At 39.0% G+C, this 17,204-nt stretch overlaps 1 protein-coding gene across 17 annotated transcripts in view; it reads right to left on the bottom strand.

Moving 5' to 3' along the window:
• The window catches only part of huwe1 (HECT, UBA and WWE domain containing E3 ubiquitin protein ligase 1), a 49,658-nt gene that overhangs the window by 32,305 nt on the left and 149 nt on the right, over positions 1–17,204 (bottom strand). For 6 of the 17 annotated variants that reach the window (XM_085146864.1, XM_085146877.1, XM_085146876.1 and 3 more), the window contains exons 2-29: positions 15,202–15,271; positions 12,012–12,061; positions 11,707–11,776; positions 10,208–10,306; positions 9,422–9,628; positions 9,126–9,278; positions 8,978–9,040; positions 8,742–8,819; positions 8,577–8,624; positions 8,320–8,488; positions 8,123–8,223; positions 7,761–7,911; positions 7,532–7,659; positions 7,307–7,447; positions 7,105–7,210; positions 3,676–3,783; positions 3,494–3,595; positions 3,288–3,368; positions 2,994–3,100; positions 2,380–2,557; positions 2,186–2,277; positions 1,884–2,104; positions 1,689–1,746; positions 1,370–1,546; positions 963–1,208; positions 506–639; positions 313–425; positions 41–223 (exon numbers count right to left, since the gene is read on the bottom strand). In XM_085146864.1, the coding sequence (XP_085002990.1) occupies positions 41–223; positions 313–425; positions 506–639; positions 963–1,208; positions 1,370–1,546; positions 1,689–1,746; positions 1,884–2,104; positions 2,186–2,277; positions 2,380–2,557; positions 2,994–3,100; positions 3,288–3,368; positions 3,494–3,595; positions 3,676–3,783; positions 7,105–7,210; positions 7,307–7,447; positions 7,532–7,659; positions 7,761–7,911; positions 8,123–8,223; positions 8,320–8,488; positions 8,577–8,624; positions 8,742–8,819; positions 8,978–9,040; positions 9,126–9,278; positions 9,422–9,628; positions 10,208–10,306; positions 11,707–11,751 (3,289 nt within the window). In that variant the 5' untranslated portion in view covers positions 11,752–11,776; positions 12,012–12,061; positions 15,202–15,271. The other 11 variants (XM_085146875.1, XM_085146880.1, XM_085146865.1 and 8 more) reach the window with 10 other exon arrangements.

Genomic DNA, 17,204 nt, shown 5'->3' with positions numbered 1-17,204 from the left:
ACACAAAAATATAATATGTGCGCCTTGGACATACTCCTACCAGAGAGTAAGGGCTTAATTTGTTTGATGCGGGTGGCCATAGCTGGAGTAAGTTTGGACTTGGTCTTTGGGTCTGCTGCAGAGGGTTCATCTGTCTCCATGGGAGCCAAGGTATCCCCATCTAGACCCATGCCTTCTAATAGACCACCAGCAGAGGAATCCACAGACACTGCCTCTGATTCTGCTGGATGAATGTGGACAAGTATGTATTTGTTGAAGGGTGCTCCAAGGACATGCTAGTTTTTAATGAACAAGTTTAAATGGTTACATTACCAGTTCTCCTGGAGCCAGAGGCTGAAGTTGCTGTCGTGTTGCCAGATGGCTTTTCCTCTTTGGGAACAAGTTTTTGCATGTCGGCCTGGCCAAACTCACATCCTGGAGGCAAACTGTTAAGAAACAAGCAATAAGTTGTAAGGGGTGATAACTACAAAGTTCAGGTAAAGGAGTAAAGGATAAGATTACTCACCTGTTAGGGGTGCAAAGGGACAGTAGCACAGTGCTCTCCCATACCAGAGAGCAGTAGAGCTGGCTGAGCTTGCTGAGAACACTCAGGCCGAGCTGAGAGCCCCACTGGTTTACTGAAATGGCTCTGATTTCACTCTGTTTAGAAGACAACAGAAATATTTAGAGCTGTTGAATCAATTTGGGTCTCACTTGTCAAACAAAGGCTGAATTTTCATTCATTAGCAAAAGAAAAGTAAATTCTATGTTTTTGAGATCTAACATTTGGGTTTCAATGTGTTTGTGTCCTCATAAGGCATCTGCATAGTGGACTGAACAGAAAATAATTAGCTGCATAGGCACTTGCTTCTAATAGTTTTTGGAAATCACAACATGGGTGGAGAGCCACCTTCTGAACTGTAGTGTTTTGAGGTCAAGTAGTTTTATTTTTTTACACACACACACACACACTCTGTGTTTACCTGTCCGACTCTGCAGGTATGGACAAACATGAGGATGTAAGCATGCGCTGCAGTAAGAGCATGTAGAAGGGGTGTTGCCCGAGCTGACAATGTGGCATCTGTGACGTGGCCGGCATTAGCCAGTTCTCTGAGAAGCACAGACCCACCAGGCACCTCAATTGGTCGATGAAGTGGCTCCAGAGATGTCAAAATACTGTCCAGTTGGCACAGGCCCTCCTGGAGTACTTTAGGCTCATGTGAGAGAGTCTAAAGGGAAGGATTGAGTCATTTTCAAATTGCCCACGAACTGCCTATTAAAACAAGTGTACGGAGTGCAACAGCAATGTGCATTCCATGTGTGCCAATTTAAAAAAATAAAAAATAAAGAAACTGGAAATAAATTCCAGTGATCTTTAGGTTATGCTCACCAGTATCGACTTGCAGACGCCAGCAACTGCTTGGCAAGCAGCTGAGGTGGGAAAGTCTATGGGCAAGTTGGGCAGGCCCAGAATAGAGACGAGGGGCAGAAGCCCCTTCTGGTTGACAAATTCTTGACAATGGTCATCTGTGGTGTTGTTGCTTAGAATGGATTCCACAAACTTCATCTGGAGAACGTATGCACACCAAATTATGGACTTAAGTGATAAAGGTATCCACTGCTTTAATAGCTTACACCATTTCCCAATTATTACTTAAAATATATTGCACCATGAACCAGACAGTACAACCACTGAAGCAAAGACTTACCACATTAAGAATATAATCCATTAGAGGAATGGGTATCCGTTCCTCAGTGCCAACCACCCTGCAAGAATGCACACATTATCAAAACTTCAACCACCAACCGTATATTTGAAATGTTGTCAATTAACCTGGAAAAGTAATTAAAGTCTGTAAAGACAGTTTTTTCTTTTCTATTGTGTTATGAACTCAGAGTCATACAGTTCAAGTGGCACTGACTGTCTGCTGCTCTCTGCTTCCCCCTGCTGCTGGCTGAATGTGTGAAGGGCCTCCTCTTCCTCTTCATCCTCACTTGAAGCTTCTTCGGCAGCATGGCTGGAGCGTGCTGGTGGAACTGCAACAGTACCATCTGCTTTCTGGATAGATGGTTTCTGGCAGATGTACTCAGGAGCTCGACCTAGGTTGCAGATCTCCTCAAGCAACTGTAACAGCAACTTTGCTTTAGATACCTTGACATGTTCTGTTTCAACACTTGAAATATTTTTAAATCAAATTTGGACTACCTTAATAATGGCAGTAGTAGCATCTGTTTTCAAAGTGGGCTGGTGCCTCATTAGTTCATCCACAGCACTACCCAAGTTGGATGCAGTGTCACCTGAATTAAAACAAACAACATGTTATGCAATGAAACGTGGTTCACAGGCAAAGACAAAAAAAACACACCAAAGACAAAAAATAAACAACAGGGGAACCTCACCCAAAGGGTCAGAGCTACGCCGTCGTCGCATTGCAGGCAGGTAGTCAGGAGACAAAAGCACTTTGAAGAGTCGCTCAAAGGGCTGGCACTGAACGAAGGAGTGCAAGCCTCTCGCATTCAAGCAGAGGGCACTGAACACATTGGGGAGAGAACCCAATACTTCGCGGGTAGCAGGAACCTGCAAAAGCGTTTGAAATGTTTTACTGTTTTTCAAGTTAAAGGCCCACTATTAGCCTGTGGGTTTTTTTTGTTTTGTTTTTTTTTTTTTTTGGGGGGGGGGGGGGGGGGGGGGGAGTTGTTTTTTGTTTTCTTTTGTAAGAACAGTGGTTGCATGCATTGAAATGCTTTCCAATAATGTCAACTTGTTTATACAATATATATTCTGACTGAATGGTTGTTATAATAGTCAAATTTATAAATCAACACATGTGCATGTCTGATTCCTGACTTTTGGATAATAGGCAACCATGTTATATCATCTATCCATATCTAAAAACAAAGAAATAATTAATTCTAAGAATCTATTGAGTGTACAAAGACACAGACATCGAAACTGATATTGAACTGCCACAAGTAGTCAAAGACATTAAGAAAAGAACGAGCTAGAAACTCACATCTTTGATGAGAAGGGCATGCAGCATGACATCAGTCAGACCATTATCCTGCAAAGAGGAGAGCAGAGATGGCTCCTGGAACACAAACACCGTCACCACTTCTGTCGCTAAAAACCAGAAAGACAAAAACAAAAATGGGGGTGGTAGGGAAAGAAATCATAATCCAATAAAATATTAAATGGATAAAAATATTGCAACACTGATGAAGCAGAAAGTTTAATATGAGAAAAATGTTGCATTTCTGAAGTCAGATGAGGAGGACTCCGTAAAGTGAAAGAGTAACTGTGTACTCACCTAGGAGGAACAGTGAGGGGCCGTAATATTCTGCATTACTGATGATGTGCTTGAGTGAGGTAGGCAAGGACCCATCCATTACTTGGAGTTTAAAAAAAAAGTGGGTTCACATACAGATGTACAGCAACATATGTAAACAAGATTAGTACAAGATGTGTGATCTCAAGTTCATCGGTACAACAAAGAAGTGGATTCCAATGACTCACCATGGCGGATGCCATCAGAAAAGGCAGGGTCCTGGATGGCTTTCTTCAAGAAATTTAGCATCGACTTCAACAGAGCTGCCCTCTGGGGGATACACTGCATACCTAAAGAGATGAGAATCATAGAAACTGAAGAACGCAGGAGTGATAAAATTCATATATTCATTTGTGTGCGATGTGCGTACCTGCACGAGGCGTGTTAGTAGTGCTGCTCTGTGCTCGGTGGTCTCCCTCAGCTCTGGAACTAGAAGATGTTGATGGTCGAGGGCTGCTTTCCATAGCAACTTCTGACACTGTGAGAATTCACAATGTTTCCATATAAACAACAGGGGAATATTTTATATTTTATATAACCCTAACAAACAGACTACTGCTTATAAAATCTGGCCACAACCAACCAAGGACTTGATTAGGAAAACCATCGCTGTAAGTTAGGCATGATCCCCTCTCTGAATACAGTATTCACTTTAATGTAATGTCATCACATAAGCAGGGGCAAAACAGGACTAAAAGCTCTTTGACAAAGAATTTAAAAAAAAATGTATAAAGCATCATCATTATTGTTATACATGATTATTATAGTGTAAAAATAAATATATACAACTGTATTTAAAAGTTCTAAAAGTTAAGTTTTAGAAATATTTCAATTTTCCCTATTAGGGAGGCCTTTCTAGTAATTGGCATTTGGTGAAATGGCCCTTTATTGATTCACTGTTTTGAAGGAGCTACTAGAATTGGTTTGCATGTTTTAATGCTAAAAGCACTATACTTTTTTGTACCACATAGTGCAACAGAACATCACTCAGTGCATAGTACATTAGTCTTAATGGGTGTCACTTGTGTCACTGATGCACATACAGTCATCTAACAACAAAGGCAGCAGGGCATGTAAACAATAGGGTTGCCACAAACAATTATTTTGATAGTCGACTAGTCACCGATTATTTTTTGCGATTAGTTGACTAATCAGATCATGCATCCATTGGACGTGCAACGTACAGCTTATTGCACCAGCATGCATTTGCTCTTATATAACTATTATTGCTTACAGTTGTAAGTGTTTAAGGTACGTGCTAACTAAAAATAAAGACAAGATGATAGTTTGTTAAATTTTAATGAAATGTGCAGATTGTTTCAGTGGAGTTTAATAAACTCAGCCGTCTGCTCCTTGCTATCTAAAATATAACAGGACACTGGAGTATATTCTCCAGCATCTCACACTTCTCAGTTGTCTGCTTGACATTTATTCAGCTGTGTAAAAACTACAACTTTAATCTCAGCCAAACCGATTTACTCAGGAACAAATAAAATACTGAAAAAAGCCAAACAATAACATTTTTAAGTTATCTAAGTGACTTACATCATGTTTAACCTGAGCACTGGTTTGTCTGTTTTGGGAATATCACTATTGGAAATCAAAGTTAACCTATAGCGACTTCAGTCCCTAAGAACTGCACGATTTGGACACAAAGGCGTGTCACAACCCTGCATTATACTACCACCAAAGCCACCAGGAGAGACTGCAACAGATCATTGTCTCTTAACTATTCAGATCATAAATGATATGAAAGTCAGAATACATCAAAACCAAAACACTGCAGCTTAGCTGGCTAATTCAGCACATGTGTAAAATACAGCAGCTGTGAATCAGAGAGGACGAAAGTTGACTGTTGGAAATCAACAAAGTAGGGCTGTGCGATGTAACCAAAATCTCCTATCCCGATATTAAGACATCTATCGTCCAATAACGATATAAATCACAAAAATGTAACATTTTCTGTAAATTCTGTGAATCTCGGGCAGTTCGACTTGTGTGAAGTGTTTCCAGCTGGGCGTCATGTAGCTGGAGTCGAGTGTTTTAACCGATGCATGAAACGGTACATTTTTAGACATAAGTTGTAACAGCCGCAGTTTTCTTTGTGAGTATTTATTACACGGCGTGCTGCGGGGAAAAGCCTGTTCTAACGTTTGAGTCTAAGGTTTATTTTTTAGCACCTGGCGGCTCTTTTCGAATTCTCATCCGTAAACACTCTGCATCTTTCACGTGATTCAGTTTATTTTGAAAAGTCTCAACAGGATCTTGAGCTTTATTGCGAAAGGTTTATGTGGAACAAGCGGACACGCGGTGGTTTTACCGTCGTTGTTGCTAACGACAACGCACAAAAACAAACGCCTGTCTGTCTGTAGTGTGGTTATATTAAATATAAGAGAAAGTAGAAATTAATATAGCCACTGCAGTGACCATCAAAATAATGAAAAAATATTGCCGTAAACAGTTTATTTTGCGACACCAAGAAACAAACGATAGCGTAAAATGAAACGATAGACGTTTTTATATCGTCATCCGATATATATCGTTATATCGAACAGCCCTACAACAAAGCCATATCTTGATGCACGCTCAATCATCCAGGTAAGGAAAACCCAAAAATTTGATTCTGTTCATCTGGATGTCTGGATCAAGAAGTCAAGACTTCTGAAGATGTCACTTGGATGAATGATGAAACATTTCTCCCACTGAAAACGCTACATCCTGATGAAAAGAATCAACTTTTTGGCAAAGAAGTCATATGTCCTTGTTCACCTGCCATGTTTGATCAAACACATTCACATAGTGCTTGATTATTTTGGAACTCGTGATTTTCCTCTGATGCCAACTAAAATTCAAAAACACCAACATTCTCTCCGTAAAGGAGTTACCCCAATACGTTTAGAAGATCTGTCAGCTGCGCATTCATCCAACAACCCTCTTTTCAAACGAGAAGTGTTCTACTCAAAGACTGGAAAGGCCGGTGAAGCACTGAGAGCTCACTGTTGCGTCTATCAACAAAAATTCTCAAGTCAGCAGCAGCATTTAATTAATAACAAGTTTAAAGTTGCCCTAAATCTGGTCCACAAAGATTGCCCTCATCATTATACAACCTGCACCAGCCTGAATGTTTGGCACCATCCAAGGAGTCACAGAATTTGGTGACAACAAATTCTTACCATACCATCCGCATGCCTGAGCAATCTAGATTCCAACCAGGGTGTTTTCAGTAAATAAAAGCTAGCACCATCTACAGCATGAAAGAAGGTTCTAGGTTCACACCTTCCTGGAGCCATCATGCACATAGCCTGCATGCTCTCCCTGTGCCAGGGTGGGTTTGCTCCGTTTGTTTAGAGACATCCATGTGAGATCAAATCAATTTTAAATTGGATGTAGAGGTGAGACCAACAAAGCGCTATGATTTTGTGGAATAAATCTATCAATGCATGTGTCGTGTCAAGCATTTTTAGTGGTCAGTATAAATAGAAAAGCACTATGTAAATACCAGTCCATTGAGATCATTTTAACCACCACCCTGATGTTAAACATTAAAGAGGACATGAAACACTATACATATAGAGGCTAATATACACCATTGAGCCCTGCTCTCAAAATGTGACAAAGATATAACACTGTCTGTGAAGCTGGATTTAAGAAATACGTGCTTTTAGTTAAAAGTTTTAAAAAACCTTTTAGAGCAATCTTCTGTTAGTACGGAACATAACGTCATGTGGTTGGTTGGTTGTTTTCTAATCAAGTTTTTGGTATATTATTGAAGTTCAAAATATTCCATATATTCACTTACTCTCCATGTCTGTGTCCATGTCCTCAGACTCTACTGCTGCACTAGGCCTCTGGATCTTTGGCTTGATGACAAAAGGGCACTCTTTTCTCGACAGGTCCACCTCATGCTATATTAAGAAATTGATAGAGAGAGGAATGAGCAAATGCAGAGGACTGAGTGACTGTATCTAAAAGTGGCTAGGTCAGGAATATGCCTAACAAACCTCTAGTCTGCAGATGAAAATGGAAAGGCCGCTGTGGGACTGAAAGGCAGCCATGTCAAGGTTGGTGATGAGGTCCACAACCCGCACTGCTCTTGTTACAAAGGTGATCTGGTCCTGCTCGTCACCCAAGAACTTGATCACCTATGAAGTACAAGATAATCATTGATATATTTCTTAAAGACAACATTGTGAATGGCTACGATGTGCTATAGGGCCTGTGTGTACCTTAAGGAGGGCTTCCATCATTCCACAGGACACAAGGGCCTCCCCTCCAGCATCATAGCTAGCCAAATGGTAAAGGAATGAAAAGAGTGCTGTTGCAAACTGGTGTGGGTAAGGTTCCATCAGAGGATCTAGAAAGAAAAGGGGGGGTTAAAAGCTCTGATTTTATTTACCAAATTTCTTGCACATCACTAATTAAAAATTTGGGTCATAATTTCTGCTATGTTCTCACCAATCATTGCTTGTATGCAATTGCGAACCAACACGGGCAAGAAGCCATGGTATGAGGCAGTGCCGGTGCAGTCGATGATGTTGGAAAGCTTGGGCGTCCTCTCCAGATGGACAATTGAAGTTAAAGTGCGCAAAGAGGCCGCCTTGATATCCTGAAGAACAAAATCCAATACAGCACTTCAGAGAACAGACAATGAAAAAGGACAGAGATTGTGCAGACCTAAGAATAAAGAAGGCACTGAAAGTAATCATCTTCTCACGCAGTCACAAAACACATCAAAAGACATTTTATTAATACAATGAAAGTACATTTAGTGTAATGACAGTGATCGAGATTGAAGGGAAAAAAAATTACTTTCTTACCACAAGCTGTTTGTCTGTAATCTGCAAGACATCCACCAGCTCCTCTATCAAGCCATTATACAGAATACTGTTGGCTGACTCTTGGAGTGCATTTGAATACACTGGTGGGGAGAGGCAAAGAAAAAGAGAGAAAAGGTTAGAACATAAAACTAGGACCAAAATCATGTCACTTTCTTGGGAAAAAGCTTTCTGCTCACCCAGTATAGAAATAGCATGCAGTCGGGCTTGCACAGCCTGCAACCTCTTCTTGTGATTTGAGAAACCATGGGCTAGTCGAATATGAGTAAACAGTAGGGTCTGTTTGTCTTTTGGGATGTTGTACATCATTGTCAGTGACTCCATGATTTCTGATGGACTCTCTGAAATCTATGAGACAAAACAAGCTGTGTATTAGGTCAAGAAGCCAAGATGTGGCTTTTAAGCTGTTAATGATGCAATTCTAATTTGACTGTACCTTGTCAAGCTGCTCGATGTGAATATAATGTAGTGTGTTACTACTTGTCTGCGGAGGGAATATGACATTTGGAAATGATTGGGACACAGTCAGGTGGTCAACAGAATATTCCAAATATTATTCAGTTTTTACTTTGGTTGCTTTAGTAAATGTTGATGCCTATACCTTTCTCTCTACTTTGACCTCAGGGCCCGGTTCAGCGTAAAACTCAAAGTGAAGTGTGGTGGCACTGGGAGGATACTTCTGCAGTGGGAATATAAACATAATTTATAAGTAGGCGTAATTTAATAGTTTTTGACAGCATCTATTTAGAAACATAAAACTTTCTGGCCAACAGTAATATGTAGGTGATAGTTATGAAACATCACTCACTCACAAAAAAAAAAAAAAAGAAATCTTACCGTCATAGGCAGATCCCTGCAACATTCAGCCAGACCAAAGCCATTCTCCTTCCCACCCCAACTCTGCAGAAAAGAACAAAGAGACTAAACAATTCAACTCCACTTGTTGAGGGACAGCTAGAATCACAATGACAAATGTTCACCAGACCTCAGCCAAGTGCTGCAGACGGGCCAGGAGAGGAGTCCTTTTTTCAGATCCCAGTCTTGTGATGTAGTTGGATCGCTTACTGAACACATAGAGTAGGTTCAGCACAGACAGGACCACCTGCATGTCACATGATGCTAACAAGGTGGTCAGGTGCTGTAAAGAGGGTGGATGGTAGATAAAACAAGAAATATTTAAGTTTGTGAACTTCATTTTCTCTGACATATCCACAGCACACACAAAAAAAAAACATAAATATGTATCAGTAGTACTGAAGAGCTCAATTGGTTGAACCATACCTCTATGGAGCTGTAAAGGTGCCTAGAGAAGCTGTACTCAATAAGCAAAGCTGTGAAGTTGAGCACTGCCAAAAGCAAGGCTTTGAGCTGTCCATTCTCTGGACGGTCACACACCAGCAGCCATGACATATTCTCTACTGTCTGGCCTGCATCACACAGAATACCATCGAAGCGGTCCAACAGATCCACCCAATGGTAAAGCTCACACTGTTGAAAGAGATAGAAAAAAATAACAAATTTCAAACAAATATTACATATCATTGATTTAATTTAATGTCCAAAAAAAGTTTTAGATTTTGTATTCTACTCTCAAATTAGTAGTACTTCTGGCCATTAGGATTCTGTAATAACAGCAAGTCAGACCAATGGCAAGTGCCAGTGACATTCATACATAATTATTTTTATATTTGCTTGTAGCTCATAAGTTTTCATAAATTTAATAAAGTCAAAGTCTATTTCTCAGGTTTAAAGCTTGAACACATCAACCACCTCTTATTTTGTAGCATTAAGTTAGGATTAAATCCCCATTCCCTTTTGCATTCTGTTAATCTGTATTATTACTACACTTGTTAAGACATAATTTCATTTCAGGGAGATGTTTCTAGGAGTGTGGTGCGGAAATGATGTCATGAACTTGTGTCAGCAGGTATTGTGAAATTTCTCAAATATATTTGATGATATTCATGATATTCCACACAATTCTAGAGTGATGGGAACCTTGTTATAAGAGTTTGTGTTTTATAAAAGACTGAAGGAGTAGCTTCTTCTTCAGCCTAATCTTCTTACCTTGCCAATATTCCAGGTCTTGATATGCTGCAGTTCAACCAATAGCTGCTCATCATTGCATGCCTTGAGCTTCTCTATAAGTATCCTGCAGTCAGCAGGCTGTTGGTGCAGAAGGTTTAGAAAAATATTAGGTCAAGCACAGTTCCTGGATCCTTATGAGTCTTCTCAAAACACAATATAGCACCCTAAACAGATGCTCTATGCTGATAGACAGTGAAAATCTCCATTTACACTGAACTAACAACAACTCTGGGCAAACACAATAACCCACAATATTTTCACTCAAGTTGTTTAAATATGAGAAGAGAAAAGAAAAAGATCAATTAACAAGTCAAAAAGCAAGTCAAAGTCAAACTGAGCACAATCTAATGAACTGGGCTTAAAATTGTACATAGAAATACTATGTGTGTATTTGAGCTACTTTAAGCTTGTAATCACACTCTTTGAGAAACAAAGTGAGCCTGACATCAGCAATGCTAGCACCACAGCATTCTTTAATGCCAATACCCTTGTGCAAAATGTGGTTGAATGCCATTTTATTCTGAAACAGTTTAGATACAGGCATTTATTTTCTAAAACAAAGTACTGCTAGAATTCTGTGCTTTAGCAGGGCCGTGACTTGTTTTACTTTCCACCTAGCTTGTTTACAACTTCCCTTCAAAAAAGTGAGCGGTGCTGCAGTCTGCCTAGTGGTGGAAGACTGTTCAACATCTTTGAACCAACAGTTAAAAAGCATAGTGAATTACTTGGTTTAACTGACCAATACTTGCATTTCTGAATAGCACAATCCTACAAGAAGACGTGTCCTGTCCTGTCACTGTTTACTTATCACGGCAATCAGCTGTGCAGGCATTATCATCAAGGTAAACAACAGTATGGCTGTTAAATGTTTTAAGTCTTCAGCTCTAACCCCTTACCATTCTTACAAACTCCAACATTAAAGTAATTCAGTTCAATTTAACCAAATTCAGTTCAGAGAGTTCAAGATCCTTCTAAGATAAATACCAGAATTTTTCCTGTAGAAATGTTTGGTGCTCAAAACAGTTGTAGCCAGACCCACAGTAATTAACAGCATTGGAATAAAGTTATTTCTGTATCCAGTTTTGTTAACTGGGGTTTCATTAAAACAAGGATAACAGCCATTCCTGCTTATCAAAACATTACAGATAAGAAAATTCCCATATTTTTACTAAAGAAGTTATCCGAGTTGTCAACTGTATCGTACACATCATGCTTGCAGTCATACCCCCGCGCATTTTTGGACATGACAAACTGTAAATTTCTTACAATATATATATAAAATAAGTCTTATAATAATAAATAATAAATCATATAATAATAAATCTTCAACAAGTTCTTTTAGGCCCTGCTCCCATTATGAACTCTTATCACAATTGGCTAGAGAAAAGTTATCCTAAATATCCCAACTACATGCAATTTAGGCAGCAGTGAGGTTAGGAGCTATGAAAAAAAACACAGCCAGCATCAAATATACTCACAGCTTCCGTAGGTGTTTTCTTTAACTTGCTTCTGTCGACCTTCATTGTCAATAATCTCTATTTGCTGCTCCTGTTGAGAAATGTTAATGTAACCCATAAAACAACATCTAATAATGAATTTCAGTGTGCTGTGATGCAGATATTCTTCTATAGCACTTGCGTAAATATACATTTACTGACTTTACATATCTAAATACTCCCAGCCAAACAGTTATTCGGATATTGAAATATTAACATTAAAATGTCTTAAAAAAAAAAAAAAAAACCCCAAAAAAAAAAAAATAAAAAATAAGATACATACTTACAAAAAAATATTTGGCAATGCCCACTTAAGGGCATGTTCCAGTTGCTCTATCTGCAAAATCAAAACCTTACATCAAAACAGTGTCCCATATGTTATTTAAAAAATGCTCCAGGTAAATATGTAAATTATTTGGATAATATTCAGTATATAATATAACACAAAAAAGTACCTGCTGGCTATATAGCTAGGGAAATTCGTACATTATGTACTTGAAATACACATAACAAAATGCAGACAGTCGACTACAAATCTCAACATTTGGCAGGGCACTCAATGAATAAGCAAAGGTAGATGATATGGCGATAATCCTCGAAAATCTGTTACAGCAAAAGATGATTGATCACCACCAGTGGTTAAAAAGGTGATGAAAACATTGACATTTTCTCAGGCTCTCTAAAAGTCTGATGATCACAAAGCAAACCGGGCAGAGCATTAGCTGACGGCTAGCGAGCAATGTACGACACAAAGTTAATCAAATTATATTGGGTCCCATTTATTGGCCTAAAACATTAGCCCGACGTTTCATCACTTTCAAATTCAGGGGAGATTTAAGCCAAACAGTGCGCCTCTCTGTTTGCTTTTCCACCAACTCAAACGACTCGAAGCTTACAGGTTAAAGTTATAGCTACCTAGCTAACAAGCTAGCGTCGGTAATAGCTTTACGTTATTTACCTAACGTTAACAAGTTTCTATTCAAAGCCCACACTGCAGTTATAGGGCATAAACGTGATGCGTTTTGTTTGTAATTAGGTAGCAACACGTCTAAGAAAACGAGAACCCCTGTAAAACTCAACGTAGCGACGGAATCGATCGGCAACGTTTGCTGCGGAGATGTTAACCCCTGACCAGCTAACACCGAGCTACCGGTACCGTTAGCAAACGATCTTCCTCTGAAATTCAGAGTCACCAAACGTTTTTTAAAAAGTCAGCCAAGTCATAATCAACTCATGCCTGTCATCAGCGATAACCATTCGCAATGTAACTAAACAAAATTCAAACCGCTAGGACCATTTGTGGCACAGCTGTCAAACCAGACCTTACAGATTCACCATCCTGTCCTGACCTGACTCTTGACTAATTTAGGTCGGGGCTGCACAGGCCGCAAAAAGGAGCCCGCACTCCCTAGTTCAGTGCTGGCCCTACTCCAGTTAAGATGAATCTGTAAACAACTCGGTGACTAGCGACAAAGAGATGAATGTGTGCAAAATACCTGGAAACACTAACGTGACGTTTTTTTTCTTAGGCTCGGAGTTCCTGGCTCTAAAGCTACAGTCGTTGCACGCGCTAGCTAGCGAGCTAGCTACCGTTAGTTGAGCAGTGAGCAGAATCGCAGAACAACCCGCTGAATCATTGTCGGACTGGTCTAACGTGACACTGCGAGTTTTGTTTTTAGTTTGCAGAAGGGAAAATTGACTACCGAATCAATTAAGAAGTTTGTTCGTCCGTCCGGAGTATTACACTATCCCCGCCTGTTTCCATAGCACATAGGCACTAGCTCTTGGCACAGTCATGATGAGTGTGGGTAGTGTGCAAAAAGTGAATAACGCTACGGCTGGGAATGAGAAGCCACTGCTGTCTGTATCGATGCAGTGCGTATTTATAACGGGGCAATGGGCCCTCTGTGGGATGCACCACCAAAACATCTTATCATATTAAGTCGACACAGTTCTTCAAGTTGTTTTCATGAAAGCATACCAGGCACACCAGCGTAAGCGCCGACATATTCATACGAACTTACATGTGCATCAAAATATTGTGCTAGCCACCGTGAACACTTAGAAAAACACAAGCACACTGCATCAAAACAACTTTAGGTATTTGATCCATGAATGTTTACAAAATAAATAAATCAGAATTTTAAAAGCCTGTTTACGAAACCTGGACAAGTCAGGAGTAAACACTTTATTTCAGTTAAATAAGCTTAGAGGTTGCTAATTGTCTAGTTCATTGATATTTTTTAAGATTACTCACTGTTGCATTATGTGTGTAAGACTTCTCTGATGAAGTAAGCAAGTACTTAATTCAAACCTTTAAGAGCTAACATACTGATGTTAGAACACCGACCTTGCTCTTACTCAGTGCTACATTATAGCTTATATGATTTAAGTGTAGTTTTCTCCATATGCCTAATTCAACAAAATTCAGTGTCATTAAAAAAAAAAAAGAAGAAAGGGGGGAAAAGGGAAGCATTGTTTTCTTTTGGCACTATATTTGTTTACCAAATTAATCTGAATTATTCATGCATTATTTATTGATAGGCAAATTCAAATTACACAAAATGAGTGGGGACTAAATTAAACCCCTGCCACATCTAGGCATTATCTTAAGGGATGTTTTTGTTTTAAATATTTTATTGCAATATCAGTGGATATTTTACTGACATTGGTTGTATATTGGTGATTATTTAAAATAGTATTTACAGGTGTTTTTTATATATTATAAATATGGATGTCTGCCAATATTGATTACAGCACAGACATAAAACAAAAAAGTTTCCAAAAGCTCCACACACCCTGTGAGAGGTTATGGTTTTTCCCTAAATTAATATTTGGGTATGATGAGCAGCACAAACACTGTCACTGAGCCCAGTTGTTCAGAGCTGAACAATGGCTGAATAATAGAAATCACAGTAAATCTCACCAAGACCCTCTGGTTAGACAGATATAACCACATGGAGCCAGAAAAGAAGGTCATATTTTCTTATTTAGGAATTTCAATAACTTCTGCTAGTTTCAGTTGCGGAAAAATATTTCAAATACACCAAAGTGTTTACTGTCAGAAATACCTTGCTCCTCTTCTTCTTATTGCAAACTAGAATGTGCCAAAACTCTGCCAATGGCTATAGGGGGTGTTTTGTTTTTGACATTTACTGCTTTTTGTGCCATATGAAGACAAAGAAATCATTATTTTTTAAAAAATACTGAACTGTTTTTATGTTGTTCAGCTCTTCAAACTACCAAAGCATGTAGCCCGTGGAAATCTTCTCTAACACAACAGATAAACATCAAACACTGCCATCTCTGAATACCATCTCATTTGCCAATAGGCGATGCAAAAATCGACTGATACAGATATTAAGTTGTTACATCAATTTATCCCTGCAGGTATATTCTTCATGTATAGTGTGCATTACCAGCTCAGTTCAGTCAAAGCAGAAAAAAAAAAAAGAAAGGAGGGGAGGCAGTACTCACCAGAATCTGATCTGGTTCAGTGGTTCCACCTTTCTCATCCTTGATTTACTACGCTGTTTCTTTACACAATCTGAAAACATATGACAAACAATGAAATTAGTTTTGAATGAAGAAAAGAAAATGGAACTGCTTGGACACTTGAAACACCATCTCTATTTCTCCAAACGTCCGTCATGTCAGTGTTTCAGGTAGAATTCAATTAAAACTTAAAGACTTTCTACTTTGTAAAATTAAATATAGTTAAACATTTAACTTATTTCTGTTTCACTTAAACTCTAAAACAGGGCTGTACCTCCAGTTTTCTAACTTTGGGGCCTTAACAGTTTCCTTTTATACACAGGATTCAGGATGTATATGTGTTTTGCACATGTGAATGACATTTCTAACTTATCTGTATCTTCCTTAAGTCATTATTTTTAAACAAACTGAATTCTTTGATATCTTGTTACTAATTGGGAGTTATTTTTTCTGTAAACATGGACTACAATCAACAGATCCTTACTGTTTAAAATTTTCTCAAGTTCAACTTATTTGTCTGCCATTAAACTACACTGTTCAGCACAGACTTGCTGTTGATGTGCATGCCTTATTTATGCCAACCAAACAGAACTTTATTTATGAAAAATCCATGAGAGATAGTAGTAGTCCGCATAAAACAATTTCCATTTCGGCAATCTCTCTCATTAAATCATATGGTACTTTAATATCACAACCTCCATATAGCTGAACAGAATCACCCTAATTACCCAGATTTTAAAGTACATTAAAATATTTGCAGAAAAAACTTGTCACATCTCCACTTTTAAACTGTTTTATACTTTAATAAGCTGATCACCTTTAATGAGCGAGCTGAGGCCTGGCATAAATGAACTATCCCGGCAATAGTTTGATTCCATAATAAAGAATACAAAAACCCATGAGGCACTCAGGGGAGATTTAAGCCAATGACGGAGAAGTGGTCTACTTCTTTGTCATACCATCACAATTAACAGCGATTAAGAGTATGATGAGATGGTGAAGGGAATCTGACAGGTAACAAATATTCACATTTCAGCAGCTCGGTATGTTTTCACTAAGTGGTTTCACCGCTTGATCTCAAGACTTGTATATGCTGCTGCTGTTTGAAACAGGTCTCTCTTGTAAACGAGACAGTCTGACTCACCGGCATCACATTTATAAATAAAGGATAAATAAAATTTGCAAATGTAGCCGAGTGCAATATTTTCTTTGACGAAATCATGCTGATTCTACCGATGAACGCACATTTAATCTAAAACCAACCTGCAGCATTTATAGCTGCTGACATTATGGAATGTTGAAGTCATCATCCGAAACACAAAGTGAAGTAAAGGCTATTATTACTCCCAAGTTAACTGAGTTAGCTCCAAGTTGAAAGCGTGTACATTCAGCTCCTATCCCATTGTTTCTAAGTGTTGTTTAAGTAGCTTGCTACGCAGTTAAAGCTAAGTCAGTAGTGGCGCTAACGTAGACAAAGTTAACAGCTAGTCATCTGATGTTAGCTAGGTTTACTAGCACTTTTGGCTAACATTTGCTACTTCGGCTTTAATTCAGCTTTGACGGCTAACGTTAGCACATCACGAAAAGTCAATCTGCAACACACACTTAGACTCAAGTTGTCTTCATTCCCGCCAAGAGAACAAGCCGCAACAGAGGGAGAAAACTGGCTTTAGATTACTTGCACAGAGGTGCAAATACCCACACACAGTGAACATGACTCTGCGTGTTAAGTGTGCGGCTTCTGTGTTTGAGGGTTTCGCGCGAGCTAATCGGCTAGCCGTTAAGGCTCCGAGTCCGCACAATGCTCTATCCATGGGATCACGGCTAAATTAAAAATGGCGGTTTACACTGCAAAAGACGCATACATTACCATTAAAAATACACTATTTTGGTGGCTCGGATCCCTTAACAACAATCAATCAGCAATTTACGGACGATAGACGTCCGTCACCGCTTTGCTAAACCCCGTGTCAACACTTTAGAAT

The sequence above is a fragment of the Neolamprologus multifasciatus genome, chromosome 20 (genome assembly GCF_963576455.1).
Source record: "Neolamprologus multifasciatus chromosome 20, fNeoMul1.2, whole genome shotgun sequence".
Taxonomy (NCBI): Eukaryota; Metazoa; Chordata; class Actinopteri; order Cichliformes; family Cichlidae; genus Neolamprologus; species Neolamprologus multifasciatus.
Note: the sequence above shows the minus strand (reverse complement) of the source record. Positions and strands in the feature narration are given on the sequence as shown.